The sequence below is a fragment of the Gorilla gorilla genome, chromosome 16, assembly GCF_029281585.2.
Source record: "Gorilla gorilla gorilla isolate KB3781 chromosome 16, NHGRI_mGorGor1-v2.1_pri, whole genome shotgun sequence".
Lineage (NCBI taxonomy): Eukaryota > Metazoa > Chordata > Mammalia > Primates > Hominidae > Gorilla > Gorilla gorilla.
Window position 1 is genome coordinate 77,701,150 of NC_073240.2, and position 24,942 is coordinate 77,726,091.

Sequence of the window (24,942 nt, forward strand, 5' to 3'; positions counted from 1 at the left end):
TACACAATGGGAGAAAATTTTTGCAAGCTACTCATCTGACAAAGCGCTAATATCCAGAATCTACAATGAACTCAAACAAATTTACAAGAAAAAAACAACCCCATCAAAAAGTGGGCAAAGGATATGAGCAGACATTTCTCAAAAGAAGACATTTATGCAGCCAAAAGACACATGAAAAAATGCTCATCATCACTGGCCATCAGAGAAATGCAAATCAAAACCACAATGAGATACCATCTCACACCAGTTTGAATGGTGATCATTAAAAAGTCAGGAAACAACAGGTGCTGGAGAGGATGTGGAGAAATAGGAACACTTTTACACTGTTGGTGGGACGGTAAACTAGTTCAACCATTGTGGAAGTCAGTGTGGCGATTCCTCAGGGATCTAAAACTAGAAATACCATTTGACCCAGCCATCCCATTACTGGGTATATACCCAAAGGATTATAAATCATGCTGCTATAAAGACACATGCACACGTATGTTTATTGCGGCACTATTCACAATAGCAAAGACTTGGAACCAACCCAAATGTCCATTAGTGATAGACTGGATTAAGAAAATGTGGCACATATACACCATGGAATACTATGCAGCCATAAAAAATGTTGAGTTCATGTCCTTTGTAGGGACATGGATGAAGCTGGAAACCATCATTCTCAGCAAACTATCGCAAGGACAAAAAACCAAACACCACGTGTTCTCACTCATAGGTGGGAATTGAACAATGAGAACATAAGGACACAGGAAGGGGAACATCACACACCGGGGACTGTTGTGGGGTGGGGGGAGGGGGGAGGGATAGCATCAGGAGATACACCTAATGCTAAATGACAAGTTAATGGGTGCAGCACACCAACATGGCACATGTATACATATGTAACAAACCTGCACATTGTGCACATGTACCCTAAAACTTAAAGTATAATAATAATAAAATTTAAAAAAAAGAAAAGAAAAACTCAACAATAAGAAAAATAATTTGATTAAATAATAAACCAAAGTCCTTAACAGACACTTCACCAAAGAAGATATACAAATGGAAAATAAACATATGAAAACATGCTCCACATCATAAGTCATCAGGGAAATGCAGATTAAAATAACAATGAGATATTATTACACTCCTATTAGAATGACCAAAATCCAGAAAACTGACAACAGCAAATGCTGATGAGGATGTAGAGCAATGGGAACACTCATTTATTGCTAGTGGGAATGCATAATGGTACAGCTACTTTGGAAGACAGTGTGGCAGTTTCTTACAAAACTAAACGTTCTCTTACCATGTGATCCAGCAACTGCACTCCTATAAATACCCAAAGCCATTTAAAAACTTACATCCACACAAAAAGCTGCACACAGCTGTGTATAGCAGCTTTACTCATAATTGACAAAACTTGGAAGCCACCAAGACGTTCTTGAGTACATGAATGAATAAACAAACTGTGGTACATCCAGAAAATGAAATATTGCTCACGGCTAAAAAGAATGATCTATCAAAGTATTTTAAAATATGGCAGGGGCCAAGTAAGGTGGCTCACGCCTATAATCCCAGCACTTTGGGAGGCCAGGGCCGAGAAATCACTTGAGCGCAAGAGTTGGAGACAAGCCTGAGGAACACGGCAAAACTCCATCTCTACAAAAAAAACACAGAAAATTAGCCAGGCATAGTGGTGCGTGCCTGTAGTCCCAGCTACTAGAGAGGCTGAGGTTGGGGGGGATCACTTGAGCCTGGGAAGTTGAGGCTGCAGTGATCTCTGATCAAGCCACTACACTCCAGCCTGGGTGACAGGGCGAGACCTTCTCTCAAAACAAAACAAAACACCACAGTGGGGCCGGGCACGGTGGCTCACACCCGTAATCAAAGCACTTTGGGAGGCTGAGGTAGCAGGACTGCTTGAGCCCAGGAGTTGAAGACCAGCCTGGGAAACATAGTGAGACTTCATCCCTACTAAAAAATTTTTAAAAATTAGTCAGGCATGGTGATGCATGACTGTAGTCCCAGCTACTCAGGAGGCTGAGGTGGGAGAATTTCTTGAACCCAGGAATTTGAAGCCAGCTTGGGCAACACAGTAAGACCTCATCTCTAAAAAAAAGGTAAGAAATAAAAGTAGAGGTTACATACTGTATGATTCCAACTATACAACATTCTGAAAAAAGCAAAACTAGAGAGAGTAAAAAGATCAGTGGCTGCTGCAGTTAGGGGTGGGGGACTGGGGAAGAATTAACAGGCAGAGCACAGGGGATTTTTAGGGCAATGAAACTACTCTGCATATTATTAAAACAGCAAATACATGTCATCATACATTGGTCCAAAATCATAGAACGTATAAGACCAAGAGCAAACATAAATGTAAACTATGGACTTGGGAATGATAATGATTTGTCAACACAGGCTCATCAATTGTAACAAATATACCACTCAGGTGTATGATATTGATAATGGAGGAGGCTATGCATGTATGGGGGCAGGGGTTATATGGAAAATCTCTACCTTCCTCTTAATTTTGTTGTGAACCTAAAATTGGTCTTAAAAAAATAAAGTCATTAAAAAAAGAAAGAAAAAGAAGGAAATATGTTTAAAAAATTAAATGTTCAAAGTTTTACCAACATTTCTTAAGCAGCTAATACAAAGCTAAATAAATAAAGGCAACTCTGCACAACTTAAAACCAGTTTTCAATCATATGATGGGTTATCTGCCTTCTGTTACCAAATATAACATTTCCACTGACACTGAACTTCCAAAGATAAATTTTAAATTGTCTGGATCTGACAGAAAATCATATTCAAATCAGCTTAACTAGGACATATAGATCATCTGTGCCTACTGCACCATTCACAATGATTACCATTGCTGTCTTCTAATTGTCTCCTTTAAATAACCCAAAATTATATTATTGTGACAATACACTCTACACACTTGGCAAAGATAAATTTTTGGTACTGATCACTGATGCATCTAAATGGAAATTAAAATTTTATGGAAGAAAAGACTGTAAAAGCACAGGCCACTAAAATCTAATCACTCCACTCCTCAGGAAGAAGAAATTGATATCAAACGTGACTGTGTGTATATATTACTACAACAGTCAAAGCTGTCATTTAATTGCATTTAAAAAACTTTAAAATGTATTTGCTTTACCAGTCTCATATCATTCTCACTTTGCCATAAAGATATACCAGTCTCACCTTACTATAAAGATAACTTCCCAATACTCTCATAAAATGACAATCAGAAAATGCCAAGCAGCTATAAAAATGATCATTTGTATTATAAATACATTATTTTTCTATAGCTTAGTCTGATTTTGTATTATCAGTCACACTCAAAAACCTTAAAAATATTTTTCACTTATAAGTGTTTTTAAACGTAGATATACTTCGGGCTGGGCGCTGTGGCTCACGCCTGTAATCCCAACACTTTGGGAGGCTGAGGTAGCTGGATCACTTGAGGTCAGGAGTTTGAGACCAACCCGGCCAACATGGTGAAACTCCATCTCTACTAAAAATACAAAAAATTAGCCAAGCATGGTGGCAGGCCCCTGTAATCCCAGCTACTCGGGAGGCTAAGGCATGATTATTGCTTGAACTTGGGAGGCGGAGGTTCCAGCGAGCCCAGATCACACCATTGCACTCCAGCCTGGGCAACAAGAGCAAAACTCTGTCTCAAAATAAAATATAATAAAATAAATAAATTAAATTAAAATACAATAAATAAAAATAAAATTAAATAAACAAACATACATGTACTTTGGAAATCAGACCCAAGACTAATAATGAATATATGCCAAATTATTCACAAATGAAATACAGTACCACCCTTACCTTAGTCATAAAAGTTACATTCTACTTTAAAACAACCTTCTGAACAAAGAAGTACTGCTTATTTCCTTTCAGAAGTAATCCTTGGTGCCAAAAAACTGGTAATAAAAGTCTTCTACAATCAAGAAAAGGACAAATGTAAAAATTTAGTTGGCTTCCTTCCCTCAATTCTACTAATATAATTCAAATTTTTTAATCAAATTCATTTGACTTAAATCACCTACATTAAGGTACAAAAAGACAACTCAGAATAATTTACTTCAGAAGTTTTCTACTGATTTCTTTTTGGAAAAAAAAAAAAACTAACTAACTCTGAAGGGGCAAGAATATAAGCCGCTATACTTCAGAAATTTGTTGGCAAAGAGAAAGTATATTTGGTGGCTTACACAGCCTATTTCAAGGAATGTTTAACTCAATGTTATCAAAAATGATCAGAGTGGTACCACGCAGCTGTAATCTGAGTCATGTTTTACGAACAAGGGAATACAAACAAGACAAGCAGCTGGAGCAACCTCATAGTCACTGATGCACATCTTTCTCCTCAAAGCTATGAAGGCCATTTTGTCAAGCAGGATGAAACAGAACAAAAGTGGCTCTGAAAGTAATGTTATAGGCATTCAGATAACTCCATATAGATGTACAGCTAAAATTACCAATTAGTTTACCAATTGGCTGCAACGGATTCGATTGGTTTGTAATTAATTCTAGTTACTGGCGCACAGAGCAGGAAGGTTGGCGCCATCCCTTTGTCCTCCTGACACACAATACTAGTGCACAGGCCCTTGGGCCCACGACATCAATATAGCCCTCCAATTCAGCTACAGGAATTAGCACAGTGGAGTACTCCCATAGTGATAAAGGGCTAGAAACATGCACTGCATGAGAAGTCAGTGACAAAAGGGAACCTTTATGAAAAAAAATGAGCTTTACCAAAATGAAAACGAGTTTCTTAAAATATTATTTTTTAAGAACATCTTATCTAGTTTTTTGAATGTTACTACTGGAATAAATAGTTCAACAGGGAAATCATCTAAAAGCAAAACATCAAGTAAACCATTTGCAAAACTGTCAGTATCATTCACAATCTTCAGTTTTCAATCACTCATTTTTTAAAAATATCTCTCCTAAATTTTTAATATAATCTATTTGCAAAAAGAATACTTAATATCTTCACCAACCAAAACCTTACAAATTAAAATCTGCTAATGGAAGCCATTCTCCTTTATAATTTAATCCTTACCTGCATCTTTGTGGGTAAATAAAATTTGTAGTTGCCTGGGTAGTGATACAAATATTTTACTGCAATTCCTAATCAATTTTTATCTCAACTCACTTGCAAGTTGGCTTGACTAGATGCTTCTAATAGTATTTCCCACTAAGAAAAATCAGAGACCTACTGCCACTAAGAATAAATAGACAAAAATGCTAAGTTATAAGGCTCAAAATCAATACACTCAAATTCAAATCCCTCATAGATGCCTGCACAGTTACCTCCAAACAACTGCTTCAAGATCTTTCTTTTGCCTGGAATATTCTCCCAATACCAATTATATGCTTTTATTCAGCCTCAAGGATCTTCAGCCCTCATCTAGTCCAACCTCTTCATTTATGAACACAAAGGTTGAATACAATTTGGTGATTTTTTTTTAAATCACACAACTAGCTTAGAGGACACACTAACATGACTGTTAACTGATGATAGCTCCTATTCTCCCTTTAAGAGCCAGCACAAATACCACATATACAAACTCTTCTATGATCCTACAGCCAGAAGTTACCTCTCCTCCTACGGGCCGTATCAAGTATAATAACTAATGTCAATGGATATTCAAGTCCATAAGTCCTATAAAAACAAAAGTCCTTTCTCTTTCAAACCATATTTGTCCATAGTAACACATCTCACTTTCTAAGTTATTAGTCAAAAAAAAGTTATTCTTAAAATATTTACCTTCATTGAGACAAACGTGCACAGAGGAGCAAAATTTACTCCAAAATTGTAAATTGACTATCTTTTCTCCACAGTGATCAAATCTCAAATCATTTCAATAACCCAGAATAATAAAAAACAGAATCATAACCTTTCCTACTACACCTAGTGGTCTGGGCACCAAGAAGATCTGTTTTTTTTTTTCTTTTGTTTGTTTTTTTGAGACAGAGTCTCTCTCTGTTGCCCAGGCTGGAGTGCAGTGAGGTGATCTCGTCTCACTGCAACCTCTCCCTCCTGGGTTTAAGCAATTCTCCTGACTCAGCCTCCCAAGTAGCTGGGACTATAGACGCACACCACCACGCCCAGCTAATTTTTGTATTTTTAGTAGAAACGGGGTTTCACCATATTGGTCAGGCTGGTCTCGAACTCCTGACCTTAGGTGATCCACCCACATCGGCCTCCCAAAAGTGCTGGGATTACAGGCGTGAGCCTCCGCGCCTGGCCACAAAAAGATCTGTTTTCTATGTTGCAGTCATTATCTGAAAAATTTCTATCATTTCAAATAGTTAAAAAAGAATTTTTAATTAAAAAATGGAATTATCTCAAAGACTTGGAACCAACCCAAATGTCCAACAATGATAGACTGGATTAAGAAAATGGGGCACATATACACCATGGAATACTATGCAGTCATAAAAAATGATCAGTTCATGTCCTTTGTAGGGACATGGATGAAATTGGAAATCATCATTCTCAGTAAACTATCGCAAGAACAAAAAACCAAACAACCGCATATTCTCACTCATAGGTGGGAATTGAACAATGAGAACACATGGACACAGGAAGGGGAACATCACACTCTGGGGACTGTTTTGGGGTGGGGGGAGGGGGGAGGGATAGCATTGGGAGATATACCTAATGCTAGATGACGAGTGAGTGGGTGCAGCGCACCAGCATGGCACATGTATACATATGTAGCTAACCTGCACATTGTGCACATGTACCCTAAAACTTAAAGTATAATAATAATTTTTTAAAAAAAGGAATTATCTCAATAAAAAGTGTAAATAACCCAAGTAGACATCCATAGAAGGAGAAGCATGGATGTTCCCTCCTAAAACAAAGTCTTTAAATAAATTATAAAAGGAAAAAACAGTGGCATTTAAATCAACATGATGTGCTTGATGTAAGGCATTTTTGTTATACTTCACCCAAAACAGTGCATGTTGTAATATTCATTAAATGTGGTTGAATAAAATATAAGTCCACTTGTGTTTCCAGTCCTTAGCTCTGAGGCTAACTTGTTATGTAATTTCTGACACATAATTTAGTTTTACAGCTTCCCATCAGTAAGATAAAATGGCTAGATTATATGATTTTTAAGATCACATTCAGATCTCATGATTTATTTTTCAGTTTCATATTCTGCTCTATTTTGGTTTCTATTACCAATCACATACATGATTTTCATTCTTTTTTTTCTGACAAAGCAAAGTTGTAATGTGTCTAAATCGTAATGAATTAGACAAAAAAAAGTAAGGTGGAACTGGATTTCACCCTCCAGTTACTATTCTTCCACCAAATTGACTTGAACAAATGTCCACTTCCCAATATCCCATTTCTCTTTCTTTCCATTTCCTCTCTTTGTCTAAAAGCTACAGATGACTGCTACTGAGATTAAGTCCAACAAAATCTCAGGGCTGAGGTTATTTCATCCTGTTGCATTATGCCAGTTCCCAAATGAGACACTAATTCATTTTTTAAAAATACGTCTCCACTTGTAATCCCATAGCCTGTGGACTCGGTCCTGAGGACTCAGCTTTCTCAAGCTCTTCTGTAGTGAGTATACAGACAGCTTAGCACTAATTATAACATAACCAAAAAAGTCAACTAAGACCATACAGTAGGAGGTTTTAAAAGCCAAAATGATTAGTCTACTGTGGATTCAGAAGCCTATAGAGATAGAATTGATCCAAGTTTTACAGCAGGAAAGTAATATGAAGGACTATAAAAAGAAAAAAACTAGAAGAGGACATACCAAAAAGATAACACTTCATCGGAGAGTAATAAGAGTCTTCAAAAATCAGTATCTTGACAGTAGGAAAGAGGGAAGGAGCTTGTGAATGGAAAAAAAATGCAAAAGATGAATGGATAGGAACTTTGTAGTCAACAAAATATAGAACACAGGTGACTAGAAAAATGGTGGTTCCATCAACAAAAATAAATCAGGAAGAAATAGTTGAAAAATGAAAGTATGGTATAAATTGGTATAATAACTATGTCTAGAAACTAGGCTAACATAACTAGGAACTTATCCCAATGCTATGGTTTGAATATTTGTCTCTTAAAAACTCATGTTGAAATTTAATCCTCAATTGTGGCAGTACTGAGAGGCATGGCTTCAAGGGATAATTGGGCCATGAGGGCTCTGCTCTCATGAAAGGTTTAATGGGTTAATGGAGTCATGAATTAGCATGGGAATGAGACTGGTGCATTTATTAAGAGGAGAAAGAGAGGCCTGAGCTAGTAGGCTCAGCCCCCTCACCATGTGATGTCCTATGTTGTCTTGGGACTCTGCAGAGAGTCCCCACCAGCAAGAAGGCCCAAACCAGATAAAGCCTGTCTATAACTATGAGAAATAAATTTCTTATCTTTATAATTATAAAGATAAGATTTGTATATATTTATATAATATATAATTATTTTATAAATTACCCAGTTTCTAGTATTCTGTTATAAGCAATAGAAAACAGACTGAGACAACCAGACAAGTCAAATTTGACTAACCCAACAGTAGTTATGATATGGTAATTACAGTCTCAAGTTATTCCATTATTCAACATACCCAAAAGGAAAAAAATCAATGCTCTATCATATTGATGATAATGTATATGAAAACTAGATATAAGAAAGATCTGTCAACTCAGAAATTGTCAATGAAGTGTCATGTTAAACAGAGTAAAAAATGACAGCTATCTATCTCTACAACTTAAACACTCATAAAACAATGCTTTAGTAAATGTTACATATACAGGAGAAATTACTTATTTAACCAATCAAACAGTAAAATTTTACTGTGAAGACTACAATGCATGAAACACAACAGGGAATATGCAGAATAAGGCTAAGAAGAAAAGATACAGATATAGATGAAGAAAAGATGGCTATTAACGTTAAGACAATGGTGAGGTAACAGAAGCCAACTCCCATAAATGCATAAGTGAACTCTTAGCCTTCTATCCTTGTCCTGAATCTCATGTTCTCTGTAACAAATTTCAATTCCTGAGCTAAAATATAACAGGCAAATCAAAACAATAAGATTATAACATTAACATCAGACAAAACAGAATTCACAATGAAAAGCATTTAAGGGCCAGGCTGGATCAAATGATCCAGCAATCCCACTACTGGGTATTTACCCAAAGGCAACGAAGTCCTTGTATGATAAGGACACATCATGCACACGCATGTTTATAGCAGCACAATTCACAATTTCAAAAATTTGAAACCAACCTAAATATCCATCAACCAACAAGTGGACAAAAAAAAATGTATATATACACCATGAAATACTACTCAGCCATAAAACAGAATGAAATAATGACCTTTGCAGCACTGTGGATGGAGTTGGAGGCCATTATTCTAAGTGAAGTAACTCAAGAATGGAAAACCAAATATTTTATCTTCTCACTTACAAGTGGAAGCTAAGCTATGAGGATGTGCAATGGCATAAAGAATGATATAACGGATAATGGATTCTGGGGACTCAGGAAAGGTGGGAGGGGACACGAGAGATAAAAGACTACATAACACTATTGACAGATCAAGGAGATTCAGAAAACTAGTATTAGGACAATCTAAATATTAATTTCAAAAATATAAATGTAAACCTAACACTATCTATAGAGAATCCATGTTACTCACTCCTCCATGTCCAAGGAGTATTTGTAAATACTTAGCATCACTATCAGGCTTCTCTTATAATCATTTCCTTCCCCATCAGCTTAGGTTCCATGGCCCATTACTCCAACTACTCTCTTACCCTCTTCAACTCCTTTTACTCTATTGAAATCCCAATGCATCTGCTTGAAGAACACTAGCGCAAGATTAATCCATATACCCACCATCTTAGTACCTTTTTAGCATATGACTGGCTGCTAACAATCACTGGGGGAATTAAGAATCACATAACTATGAAGACTAACGTCAGTGCAACTGTGTATGTAGTCTCATGGCTTCACACACCCATTCAACACATATTTACTGGGTATTTCCTATGATCCAGTGCCAGTACCAAGTACTGAAGATGGAGGGGTAAACAATACAGTGTTGTTTCTATCCTCATGGAGCTTAGTGTCTAGAAAGGGAGACAGATATTAAATAACTAAATATATAATTATTTCATTTCAACTGTGATATATATTTCCAAAGAGAAGCATATACACTATAAGAGCATATCATAGTCTGAAACGTAAGTTAGGCTCCCCTGGGAAAGTGACACTTAGGCTGTAATGTAAATTATGAATAGGAGTTAAGTAAAAGAAATGAGTAAGAAGGTGTTGGGAAAGGAGAAGGAGGAAAGAGTGTTCTGGGCGGAAAAATTAGAACATGGAAAGGCCAGGAAACATGCAAGGACATGATATGGTTACGGAACCAAATGAAGTCTGATTTACATGGGGCAGAAGGGAGGGGACAAAAGTGGTGTGAAATGAAGAATTCATAGATCAAGTCACTCAAGATCCTTAACATCACCATGTTAAGGATTCTGATGCCCAGAGTAAAGAAAAACCGTTGAACAACTACAATCAAAGTAATGAGAGAGACATATTTGTCATTTTCTAAGTAGCAATCTGCCTGCAGTGTGGAGAATCAATTAGAAGGATGCAGGGAGTCCTGCTAGAAGGCTTCACTTGTAATCTAAGCATTTTATGACAGCTTGGACTAGGATGGTAGCAGTAGAGTGAGAGATGTGAATGGATTGGAAAGAATTAGGAGGTAATTCTGAAAGGAATTAATCCATTGGATAGTGAGTGGTTTTGTGAGATGAGGGGAGGAACAAAGGATGTCTCCCAGGTCTCAAGCACAAACACCTGGGGGTAAAAGTAGTATGTGTCATTCAAGGAAGAGAAACACATCAGGTTTGAGGTGGGAAGGAGATATCACGAACTTAGTTTTACCAGTTTAAAATGTTGTGAGACAGAAGAGCAAAATGGCCAACTAGACGTAGCCAGGAAGAAGAGCTTCACCCACCAAGAAAGATCAAAACATCAAGTAGACTGGCACACTCCAAGCAGATCTTTGTAAAGAAGGCATTGAGAGTGGATAGAGGGAGAAGACAGACCCTGGGGCTGAAGGGGAAGGAAGCTGGGAACCCCGAACAGGGTTGCCAAGCACCGTGACCCATTCCTGGCCCAAAGTGGCTCCTATGGAAGGGGTGAGTAAAACAGGCATAGAGTGGTCCACCCTCACCAAAGACCTGCAGGAGCCCCTCATGACCTCCACAGGCATTTGAGATGGCAGGGAGAACTGCCTGGGGAGTTGGCAGAGAAAGAACTCCAAACTGCATGGAGCCCAGAGGGTTAGGCATGGGGACAGCTACTATGGAGCATGGCCATGGGCTCCCATTCCCCAAGGCTTGCCATACTCCTATAGGTAGGGGTTTGGCCTTTCTTAGCTGCCAGACCAGGAGAGAGCAGGGCTGTCTTGCCTGCAGTACACGGCCAGTCTGATCTAAATGCTCCCATCTGCTGGCCTCTTTCAGGGTCCCTCCCTGGCCACACACACTCGCAACACAGCTGCAGTGGCCCCACTGAAATGCTTGTCAGTGGCCACTACCATAACTCTTTCCCAGCCCCCACCCTCCCATAGGAGTGCTTTTGTAGACAGGACCCTGCCGGCACACACACACCCACAACATCCCCTTGTCAGCATGCATGTGCATGAGGACCCACCACCACTATGCACATCCACAGGGCCCCCATTGTTCTGTTGGTGTACACCAACCCCTCCCCCTCAATCACCCCATTGGTGAGTACTCACCTACGGCATCCCCCACCACCCTACTGGTGCGCAATCACCTGTGGTTGCCCCACCGCCGCACTGGTACACACTCACCCACAATGCCCCCGCACCACCACCACAGCATACTCTCCCGTGACCCTTTCCATCACCCCAGCGGAGCATATTTGCTAGCAGCCTGTCAGAATGTGGTTGTCAGCTGACTGGGAGTACCTCGGTCCCTCAAGTGCAGCAGGTGCTTGACCTCTAGGGACCAGAGAACAAAGCTGCAGGCCTAGTTCCAGCACCCCAGGGTTAGAGTCCACAGCACAGGAGTGCTGTGCTGAGGCTTAGTGGCCTGAAAGCATTCAGAAATGAAGCCAACTGACTAAACCCAAATTATACCACAGTCAAACCCTCAAGGGCATCAAAGAATATAAAAGCAAAAGGCTCTATCCAAAGAACAGCAACTTCAAAAATTAAAAGAACATCACCACACACAGATGAGAAAGAGCCAGCACAAAAATTCTGGCAATTCTCAAACCAGAGTATCTTCTTATCTCCAAATAACTGCACTAGCTCCTCAGCAATGGTTCTTAACCAGACTGAGATGGCTGAAATGAAAGACCTACAACTCAGAATCTGGATGGGAAGGAAACTCCACAAGATATAGGAGAAGGCTGAAAACCAACGCAAGGTAAACAGTGACACCATCTATAAGTTGAAAGACAACATAGCCATTTTAAGAAAGAACCTTCTGGAAATGAAAAATTCACTACAGGAATTTCACAATACAATTGGAAGAATTAATAAGAGAATACATGAAGCTGAGGAAAGAATCTCAGAGGTCAAAGACTGCTCTTTCAAATCAGTGCAAGCATATAAAGAAAAAGGAATTTTAAAAAATGAACAAAACCTCTGAGAAATATATGATAATGTAAAGAGACCAAACCTCTAACACACTGGCATTCCTGAACGAGTCAGAGATAGAGCAAGCAATTTGGAAAACATATTTGAGGAATTATATGGTTGGATCGGTGTCTCCTCCCAAATCTCAAGTTCAGTTGTAATCCCCAGTGCTGGAGGGCCTAGTGGGAGGTGACTGAATCATAAGGGTGAATCCTTTATGAACGGCTTAGCACCATCCCTTTGGTGCTGTCCTCATGACAGAGTTCTCACGAGATCTGGTTGCTTAAAGTGTGTGGCACCTCCCCCTCGCTCTTGGTCCTGTTCCTGCCATGTAAGATGCCTGCTGCTCCCGTTTTGCCTTCTGCTCCCGTTTTGCCTTCTGCCATGAGTAAAAGCTCCCTGAGGCCTCCCCAGAAACAGATGCTGCATGCTTCCCGTACGGCCTGTGGAACCATTAGCCAATTAAATCTCTTTTCTTTATAAACTACCAAGTCTCAGGTATTTTTTCATAGCAGTGTAAAAATGAACTAATACGCAGAAATTGCCCATGAAAATTTCCCCAACCTCACTAGACACATCAACATGCAAATTCAGGGAACAACTGCAAGATACTATATAAGACAACCATCCTTCAGACACATAATTATCAGATTCTCCAAGGTCAATACAAAATAAAAAACCTTAAAGGCAGCTAGAGAGAAGGGGCAAGTCACCTACAAAGGGAAACTCATCAGGCTTACAGCAGACCTTTCAGCAGAAACCCTACAAGCCAGAAGAGATTGGGAGCTTATATTCACTATCCTTAATGAAAATAAATTCCAACCAAGAATTTCATATCCAGCCAAACTAAGCTTCATAAGCAAAGGAGAAATAAAATCCTTTTGACACAAGCAAATGCTAAGGGAATTTGTACCATCAGACCTGCCTTAAAAGAGGTCCCTAAGGGAATGCTAAACATGAAAAAACAATACTTGCCACCATAAGAGCCCACTGACACGAAAAAGCAACTATACAATCAAGTCGACATAAGAATCAACCAGCTAACGACATGATGATAGGATTAATGCATCACATATCAATATTGACCTTGAATATAAATGGGCTAAACATTCCACTTAAAAGGCACAGAGTGGTGAGCTGGATAAAGAAGCAAGATCCAACTGTAGGCTGCCTTCAAAAGACGCATCTCACATGCAATGACAACCACAGACTCAAAGTAAAGGGATGCAGAAAGATTTATCAAGCAAACAGAAAACAAAAAAAAACAGGAGTTGTCGTTATTTCAGACAAAGCAGATTTTCAACCAACCATGATCAAAAAGGACAAAGAAGAGTATTACATATTGATAAAGGGTTCAATTCAACAAGAAGATTTAACTATCTTAAACATATATGTACCCAACATTAGAGCACCTAGATTCATGACATAAGTTCTCAGAGACCTATGAAGAGACTTAGATAACCACACATAACAATAGGAGATTTCAACACCCCACTGACAGTGTTAGACCGATCAAGGTAGAAAATTAACAAAGATATTAAGGACCTAAATTGACACTTGATCAAATGGACTTAACAGGTATCTACAGAATACTCCACCCAATGAAAAATGAATATAAATTCTTCTCATCTACACACAGCACATACTCTAAGATGAACCACACACTCAGCCATAAAGCAATTCTCAACAAATTCAAAGTGAAATCATACAAACTACACCCTCAGACCACAGTGCAATAAAAACAGAAATCTATAATAAGATCTCTCAAAAACATACAATTACATGGAAATTAAGCAACCTGCTCATGAATCATTTTTGGATAAGCAATGAAATTAAGATAGAAATCAAAATATTCTTTGAAACTAATAAAAACAAAGAAACATAAGAGCATCTCTTAGACACAGCTACAGCAATGGTAAGAGGAAAGTTTATAGCACTAAATGCATACATCAAGAAGTTAGAAAGATCTAAAATTAAGAACTTAACATCATACCTAGAGGAAGTCAAAGAAAAAACACACGGGCAAACCAACCCCAAAACTAGCAAAAGAAAATAAATAACCAAACTCCGAGCTGAACTGAACACTGACAGGCAAGGATACTCACCACCATACTAATAAGGAAGAGCTGAACTGAACAACATTGAGACATGAAAATCCATTCAAAATATCAATGAAGAAAAGTTGGTTCTTAGAAAAAAATAAACAAAGTTGATAGACAGCTAGGTAGATTAATAAAGAAAAAAAGATCGAAATAAACACAATTGGCAATGACAAAGTTCACATTACCACCAACCCCACAGAAATACAAAAAACCCTCAGAGACTATTAGAGACACCTCTGTGCATACCAACTGGAAAACCTAAAAGAAACGGATAAATTTCTGGAAACATACAACCTCCCAAGATTGAACCCAAAAGAAACTGAAATCCTGAACAAACCAATAATGAGTTCTGAAATGGAATCATTAAGAAAAAACCTAAAAACCAAAAAAACCCCTAAACCAGACAGATTCACAGCTGAATTCCATCAGATATACAAAGAAGAGCTAATAAGAATTCTACTAAAATTGTTCCCAAAAATTGGATGTTGGCAGAGACGCAACATCCAAAGGCTCCTAGAACTGATAAATGAAACTTCAGTAAAGTTTCAGAATACAAAATCAATATACAAAAACCAGTAGCATTTCTATACACCAATAACATCCAACCTGAGAACCAAATCAAGAACACAATCCCATTCACAATAGCCACACACACAAAAAAAAATAAAATGTCTAGGAATAAATTAAATCAGAAAAGCTCAGGCCAATATCCCTGATGAACACAGATTTAAAAAAAAGAAAGAAAAACAAAACTGAACAATACACTAGCAAACAGAATCAAGCAGCACATCAAAAAGTTAATTCACCATGATCAAGTGGGCTTTATTCCTGAGATGTAAGGTTGGTTCACACATGCAAGTCAATAAATGTGATCCACCACATAAACAGAACTAAAAACAAAAACCACATGAGCATCTCAACAGACACAGAAAAGGCTTTCAATAAAATTCAACATCACTTCATGTTAAAAACCCTCAACAAACTAGGTATAAAGATAACATAACTGAAAATAATAAGAGCCATCTATGACACTCTCATAGCTAACATCACACTGAATGGGCAAATGCTGAAACTATTCCCCTTGAAAACCAGAACAAGACAAGGATTCCCACCTCACCATTCCTATTCAATGCAGTAGTGGAAATCCTAGCCAGAACAATCAGGTGAGAGAATAAAATAAAAGGCATCCAAATAGGAAGAGAGGAAGTCAAGCTGTCTCTGCAGACAATATGATTCTACACCTAGAAAACCTTATAGTCTCTGTCCAAAGGCTCTCAGAACTGATAACTTAAGTTTCAGGACACAAAATCAATGTACAAAAATCAGTAGCATTTCTATACACCAGTAACGTTCAACCTGAGAACCAAATCAAGAACACAATGCCATTCACATTAGCCACAAAAAAAAAAAAAAAAAAATCCAGAAATAAATTTCACCAGGGAGGTGAAAGACCCCTACAATGAGAATTACAAAACAATGATGAAAGAAATCAGAGATGACACAAACAAATGGAAACATATTCCATACTCATGGATAGGAAGAATCAATACTGTTAAAATTGCTATACTGCCCAAAGCAATTTACAGATTCAATGCCAAACTACCAACTACCAATTCCAAACTACCAACTACCAATGCCATTTCCTAACTACCAATGTCATTTTTCACAGAATTCAAAAAAACTATTCTAAACCTCATGTGGAACCAAAAAAGAGCCCCAATAGCCAAAGCAATCCTAAGCAAAAAGAACAAAGCTGGAGGCAGAACACTACTCCACTCAAACCATACTACAAGGCCATAGTAACCAAAATAGCATGGTACAAAAATCAGATACATAGAACAATGAAACTAGTTAGGGAACCCAGAAATAAAGTCACACACCTACAAACATCATATCTTCAAAAAGTCAACAATAACAAGCAATGAATAAAGGATTCCTTATTCAATAAATGGTGCTGGGATAACTAGCTAGCCATATGCAGAAGACTGAAACTGGACCACTTCCTTTCACCATATATAAAAATCAACTCAAAATGGATTTAAAAAGTAATTGTAGGCTGGGCACAGTGGCTCACACCTGTAAATCCCAGCACTTTGGGAGGCTGAGGTGGGAGGATCACGAGGTCAGCAGATTGAGACCATTCTGGCTAACATGGTGAAATCCCGTCTCTACTAAAAAATACAAAAAATTAGCCGGGCGTGGTGGCAGGCACCCATAGTCCCAGCTACTCGGGAGGCTGAGGCAGGAGAATGGCATGAACCCAGGAGGCAGAGCTTGTAGTCAGCCGAGATCTCGCCATTGCACTCCAGCCTGGGCAACAGAGAGAGACTCCATCTCAATGAAAAGAAAGAAAGAAAAGAAAAGTAATTGTAAAGCCTCAAATTATAAAAACCATAGAAGAAAACCTAGAAGATACCATTCTGGATATATGTCTTGGCAACAATTTCATAACAAAATCCCCAAAAGCAATTGCAACAAAAACAAAAATAGACAAGTGGGACATAATTAAACTAAACATCTTCTGTACAGCAAAAGGAACAATTAACAAAGTAAACAGACAACCCACAAGATGGGAGAAAACATTCACAAACTATGCATCTGACAAAGGTCCAATATCTAGAATCTATAAGGAATTTAAATCAACAAGCAAAAAACAAACAGCCCCAATTAAAAAACGGGCAAAGGACATGGACACTTCTCAAAGACATAACACAGCCAACAAGCATATAAAAAATGCTGTATCAGTCTGCTCTCACACTACTAATAAAGACATACTTGAGACTAGCTAATTTATAAAGGAGAGGTTTAACTGACTCAGTTCAGCATAACTGGGGAGGCCTCAGAAAACGTATGATCATGGTGGAAGGGGAAGTAAACATGTCCTTCTTCCACGTGGCAGCAGCAAGGAGAAGTGTGGAGCAAAAGGGGGAAAAGCCCCTTATAAAACCATCAGATATCATGAGAACTCACTCACTATCACGAGAACAGAATGAGGGTAACCACCTCTGTGATTAAATTACCTCCCACGATATGTGGAGATTATGGGAACTACAATTCAAGATGAGATTTGGGTGGGGACAGAGCCAAACCATATCAAATGCTCAACATGACTAACCATCAGACAAATGCAATACAAAACTACAATGAGATACCATCTCACATCAGTCAGAAAAACTATACGACCCCATTTAAAACTGGGCAAAGTACACGAACAGACATTTGTCAAAAGAATACACACACGAGCATACGAAAAAATGCTCAACATTACTAATCGAAATGCAAATCGAAACCACACTGAGATCCCATATCATACCAGACAGAATGGCTATTATTTAAAAGTCAAAAACAGATGCCGGCAAAGTTGTAGAGAAAAGGGAATGCTTATACACTGCTGGTGGGAATGTAAATTTGTTCAGCCACCATGGAATGCAGTTTGGAGATTTCTCAAAGAACTGAAAACAGAACTACCATTTGACCCAGCAATCCTATTATTGAGTATATACCCAAAGGAACATAAACTGCTCTACCAAAAAGATATATGCACACATATGTTCACTGCAGCACTATCCACAATAGCAAAGACATGGAATCAACCTAGATGCCCATCAATGGTAGACTGGATAAAGAAAATGTGGTACATATACACCACAGAATACTATGCAGACATAGGAAAAAACAAGATCATGTGCTTTGCAGGAACACGGATGCAGCTGGAGGCCATTATCCTAAGCAAACTAACCAGTAATAGAAAACCAAGTACCAAGCTCTCTCTTATAAATGGGAGCTAAAGATTGAGTACGCACAGAAACAAATATGAGAATAGGAGACACTGGGGCCCAACTCCATCAGAGTTTTACATATACTCACCTAGCCAAGCGTCCCCAAAGGAAGCTCCTATGACTCTAATACCTTCATCTATGCCTACGCTCCTTCCCTCACATAGATCATTAGATATACTCGGGTCTTCTCTACTTGATCACTGAGAACTCCTTTCAAGGCATACTATCCTAGAGTCCCTTCAAGCCCAGCTGGCACAGGCTACTCCAGCAAGTCTACTGTGCTACAAAATCTCTAAGATGCAGGTGCCAGTCTCTATATCCAAAAGTGTCCCCAAGCCTCCAGAGACACACATCTAGTTCCCTCCAGATTGAAATGGGAAACAAGGAAAGGAAAATAAAATGTATTCCCAGCATGTTTTCCCCCAAACTCTCTCAACACATTCCAGAGACACCAAAATCAGTCCACACAACAAACATTCAACCGGAGAAGAAGATGCCAATCTCCCCTTCCGGCAGCCACACCCACAAATTTCACAACCAACTCTTTCAACCCTTACCTCAAAATTTTGTGAGAACAAATGAGGAGATGGCCACCACTTCATTAAGCACACTCCAAAAAGCAACTCCCCCAGCCCACCCTAGCTTACTTGGTAAGAGCAAGGGAAATGTAGGGGTGATGCTTAGAGTTTTGCTGGAACGTCAGTTCTTAGCAATTTATGTAGTAAAGTAGCCGATGTCATAAACAGGCACAATCTTCAAACTCAAAAAATGAGGAATGTAGCTTCTTTTGATTACAAAGTTAGCATCTAGTCAGAAATCCTGGGCAAACAGGAAAGATACTTTTCACATCATGCTATACTTACCATGTGAATTACATATATGTGTTATTAAGTGCATTTTACATATGAGACACAGAACTGAACTGTGATTATTTTAACTAAGGCTAAAGGATAAAAATCACAAACAGGAAAAAATCTTTCAGTGCATTAACAAAACAATGGCTGAATCCACGTAAAAAATGAGGAAAAATTATTGGGTCATGTATCTCATAAAGATACTAACCAAATGAGATCATGGATGGCAGTGCTTTGATAATGAGAATAAAGCAAAACAAAACAAGAAAACTAGTTAGTATATACCCAGCATGTGCTTAGACCAAACGTTAAATTGTATCTTCTTACATCACCACCTGTAAGTCTTGGATGAGGAGAAGAGTAGAATATAAAAATACCTTTTAAACTCCTAGATTTCTCAGCATAAGCCTTTGAGCATCTTGGCACAGAATAAAGAATGGAAAACACATCTCTATTCCTCTCACTTTGTCGAAACTTTCTCCATTCTTTTAATCTACAACTTACACACAAAAAAATCTATTGCTAGTAAGCTTTTATAAAGCTTGGAATAAGTGACAGAACCAGAAATAAAAGCCACACTTTCTTGTGGCCAGTTCTAGCTTCCTAAAACACAGTCGTGTCAGAGACAGGTGCAAGAGTTTCTGCTTATCACAAAAAGACGTAATTGCAATTGGTCAATCTCACTTTACTCTAAAAAAGTATATATATTTTTAAGTAAATTTGATTTCATCAATCAGTCATTTGTTATTTTTAAACAAAAAAAAAAAAAGAAACTGCTGCTTTGATTAATCTCTAGGGGTAATCTAGAGATATTCTAAGCCCAAATGCTCAGTTTACAAAGCATAACAGAAAACTAAGTCCAGTAGTGTCTTCTACCACAACATACTGACTCATTATACTCCAAGAATATGATTTTACTTAAAAATGTTTTTCTTTAAACATAAAAAGTGGCTGGGCATGGTGGCTCATACCTATAATCCCACCACTTTGGAATGCTGAGGTAGGAGGATCGCTTGAGCCCAGGAGTTCAAGACTAGCCTGGGCAACATGATGCATCCTCATCGCTACAAAAATTTTTTTAAAATTAGCCAGGCATGGTGGCGTATGCCTGTGGTCCCAGCTACTCAGGAGGCTGAGGCAGGAGGACTGCTTGAGCCCAGAAGGTCAAGGCTTCATAAGCCATGTTTGTACCACCACATTCTGGCCTGGGTGACAGAAAAAGACCTGCCTCAAAAAAAAAAAAAAAGTTTTTACATGTTGATAGTAACAACATTTAAGTGTAACAACCACACAACATATATTTAAATGGTTTCAACTACTGTTCATTTTGAAACCTGCTTTTGATAACTAGTATTTTTAAGTTAGTCTAAAACCTATTTTGACTGTTTCCAATTTAAGAGGAAACATACCTGCTGTCTCAATATGTAACTCTTCTTTAACCCCTCATATATTTCAAAGGTTAAATAATGAATTTCAGGGTTTTCAACCATGTTCATCATTAAAAACAGAAGTTATCTCTTTAATATTTCTGTAAACATGTATCACTCTGGTTTTCCTCAAAATAGTTTTATTCAGTAAAAAGTAATGTGGTATACAGTCTCTACTTACTAAAAGGCCAGGCTTTTTAGATAGAGACACTCTACACCATGTGTCTGTTTAATATCCTACTACAAACACAAGATTATTTAAAATTAGAAAACACACCTTACAATGACACCCAATCCCACCCAGGATTGTTTATGGTTAGCCATCAATCTCACTTTTCCCTGACCAAAGTGAATTAGAAGAGTGATAAGTATCTCAATGGAAAGGGAGTAATGTCCAATTAGACATTAAACATGAAACCAAAGAATGTGAAATCTCACTAGTGCCATCTACAGCACCAACGGAGAATACAGAGAAGAAGAATTTTAAAAATAATGTTGTGTGTGTATCCAACCCTTTGATTCCCTGCCCAGAACTATGTGTCAAGACAGCTTTCTACCAAATCCTTCACAGAACATAAAATATATAATTAGGTAATGCCAAAAAAAATCTTCAAAATCAAAAAAACCTGAAGCATAATGCTGATGTTAGTGTATGAATCAAAAGAACAATTTTTCATAAGAGGTAATTAAATGAAAAGCATACAGAATTTATTAAAACTAGAAAAAGTGAGATAAATGATCCAGTCGGGGCCAGGCACAGTGGCTCATGCCTATAATCCCAGCACTTTGGGAGGCCGAGATGGGTGGATCACTTAAGGTCAGGAGTTCGAGACCAGCTTGACTAACACAGCAAAACCCCGTCTCTACTAAAAATACAAAAATTAGCCAGTTGTGGTGGCATGTGCCTGTAATCCCAGCTACTCAGGAGGCTAAGGCAGGAGAATCACTTGAACCTGGGAGGCAGAGGTTGTAAAGAGCCAAGATCAAGTCACTACACTCCAGCCTGGGCGACAGAGCAAAACTCCATCTCAAAGAAAAAAAAAAGATCAAGTCACATGTAGCAAAAATTCAAGAATCTGAGTTCAAATGGATTACAAGGCCTCAAAGCAAACCTTACCTTACATTCGACCACACTCTGATCTGATTCACAAGTTACATAGATTTCATCTACTGCTCGGCGAAGATTATCAAAAAGAAATGCCCAGTATCGAGCTCTTAGATCAATTTTCCGAGGGTGCCTTGTTTTAGTGGGACTTTTATCAAAGTGTTTATCTCCAGTCGTAGACGATGTTATTTTACAGTCCACTGCAGTACTCTGGTGAAGTAAGATAAAACATGAAAATAAATAAATAAAAGGGCTTCCAGAGATTGGATTTTTTATAAAGATTCAATCAACTACAAATCAAAACTACTCCAGAAATAAAAAGCATCTGTACTGAACATGTATGGACTTTTTTCCTATCATTATTCTCTAAACAATACAGTATAACAACTATTTACATAACATTTACATTGCATTAGGTATTATAAGCAATCTAAAGATTAAAGTATATGGGAGGATATGCATAGGTTATATGCAAATACTACACCATTTTATATAAGGGACTTGAACATCCAAACACTCTAATATCCATGGGAGATTGCTATGGTTAGGCTTTCTGTCCCCACCCAAATCTCATCTTGAATTATAATCTCCATAATCCCCACGTGTAAAGGGAGAGACCAGATGGAGGTAACTGAATCATGGGGGCGATTTCCCCCATGCTGTTCTCATGATAGTAAGTTCTCACAAGATCTGATGGTTTTATAAGGCGATCTTCCTCACTTCGCTGGGCAGTTCTTCCTGCCACCTTGTGAAGAAGGTGCCTTGGTTCCTCTTCGCCTTCTGCCATGATTGTATGAGTTTCCTGAGGCCTCCGCAACCATGCTGAACTGTGAGTCAATTAAACCTCTTTCCTTTTAAATTACCCAGTCTCAGGCAGTTCATTACAGCAGTATGAAAACAGACTAATATAGACATCATGAAACCAATCCCCCATGGATACTGAGGAATAACTGTATATTATAAATCAACTTAACATATCTCTTGACCCTCTTCATACACTTCTTAGAGTATGTATTATTACCTCCACTTTACAGATTAATAAATTGAGGTTCAGAGGCTGAGTTGTTCAAGGTCACATTGCCACAGGAGACCATCTTCTAATTACAGCTCTACAATTACACTGCTGGCTTACCATTAGACTGTTGGCTGAGGTTCAGTGCTGATAGCTCTTTACCAGATATTCCAGACCACCTCATTTCTTTCTATATACCATTCAAAGTTAAAATTAACTTAGGAAGTTTCCTGAATTATACTTCTTTCCCAAAGTTTTTTTCTACATTGATCAGCAAAGGACTAGCAGCTTTCTGTGAATTCAGACACTAATCTTATAAAATTATCAAAACTACTACCATTCATCCCCATCTGTTTATGAATTTATAACACATCCATAAAATGTGGTATATATGTATAGCATTCATAATCATAAGTAATTAAAATCATAAAGTGTATCATTCAAATATTTTACCATCCTTTCTTATAATGTACAACGGGCAATAATGCTTTGGGGTTAAGCTGTTTCTATCATTACGTGTGACTGCTCTATCCAAGGCTTTTATTTACAAAGATTCCAGAAGGGCAGAAAATATATTTTATAAAGGGTTTTTGAAAACATAGTTATCATTTAATCATCACAACAAGCTGTGACAGGACAAATATTACTATTCCTATTTTGTAGATGACAAAACTGCGGCTCAGACTGAATTTCTTGACAAAGTCAAAAGAATGACAGAACTGAAACTAGAACTCAATCTTTCAATTTCTGCTCCAATGTTCACAGAGCGTTTGACATGCATCTAGCAAACAGTAAGTGCCCAAATAACGTAAGGTATGATTATCATAAGAAAGACAAAAAGGAGAAAAAATAAGCTTGTAGAAAAAATGTGCATAAACTAATGGCAATAATTGCCAACTTTGTGAAGAAAGGTAGAAAAGACACATCAAATAACAGAGGCTAGACAGGCACAGTATTATACACATGCAGTCCTAACCACTCAGGAGGCTGAGGCAGGAGTATCACTTGAGCCCAGGAGTTTGAGAACAGACCAGGGCAACACAGTGAGACCTTGAAGCTCTCTTTAAAAAAAAAAAATCATACAGGCTGGTTAACTAGTAGAGAGTTTTAAAATACACGGCTCTACTTACTACTGACAAAAAGAATAGCAGTGATAATAACAATTGCACCAGCATCTAACATTCATGATATACTTGCTATGTGCCAAGCATTGCACCAAGTGATTTAATATACTTCATTTAATCGTTGAAGCAATTTTATATTACCAGTACTAATATTATCTCCATTTTACAGAGGAGGAAACAGGTTTAGCTAAATTAAATTATACCCCCAAGCCTCAAATTAACTTAAGTGACGAAGCCAGAATTCTTAATCGGGTAACTATACTACTACTATGGCTCACTATGTCTAACTACTTCCCAAGACACTCAATAGATGACAAAACAATCTAAACTTGCAAAAGAAGTTACACACAATTGGATTCAATGAGGTAATAGTGTTTTAATCAAGGACATTTGAGAGAAAAAGACAGAAAGAGGAAAAAAAAAAAAAGGCAGGCCAGGGAAAGAGGGAGGAAGAAATTGAGACTTCTGACTCATCCCTCTCTGAGAGGCTCATCGGCTCCCCTGAGAATCTGAGAAAACCTATGGACTTATCCCAAAAAAAATGCATGTGTATGACATTCAACATATATTTTCTTCATGTTCACAGACTCCATCTTCAACCTCAGATTAAGAAGCTCTCCAAGAAAAGAGAGAAGACCCAAATAAATAAAATTAGAGATGAAAAAGGAGACATTACAACTGATACCACAGAAATTCAAAGGATAGTTTGTGGCTACTATGAGAAACTATATGCTAATAAATTGGAAAATCTAGAGAGAATGGATAAATTCCAAGACACATACCACCTATCAAGATTGAACCATAAAGAAATCCAACCCTGCACAGACCAATAACAAGTAACAAGATCAAAGCCATAACAAAAAGTCTTCCAGTAAAGA

The 24,942-nt window shown here is 38.0% G+C and overlaps 1 protein-coding gene across 13 annotated transcripts in view; it reads right to left on the reverse strand.

Moving 5' to 3' along the window:
- The window catches only part of SCAPER (S-phase cyclin A associated protein in the ER), a 556,007-nt gene that overhangs the window by 471,826 nt on the left and 59,239 nt on the right, over positions 1-24,942 (reverse strand). For 8 of the 13 annotated variants that reach the window (XM_063699056.1, XM_063699058.1, XM_063699057.1 and 5 more), the window contains one exon: positions 21,941-22,138. The exons of 3 other annotated variants lie outside the window; for them this stretch is intronic. Coding sequence is in view for 7 of the 10 variants with exons in the window: in XM_063699057.1 (XP_063555127.1) it covers positions 21,941-22,138 (198 nt within the window). In the remaining 3 variants the exon portion in view is untranslated. Of the gene's footprint in view, positions 1-3,831; positions 3,944-21,940; positions 22,139-24,942 lie in introns of those variants that run through there. 2 more of the 13 variants (XM_055363869.2, XM_055363868.2) reach the window with 1 other exon arrangement.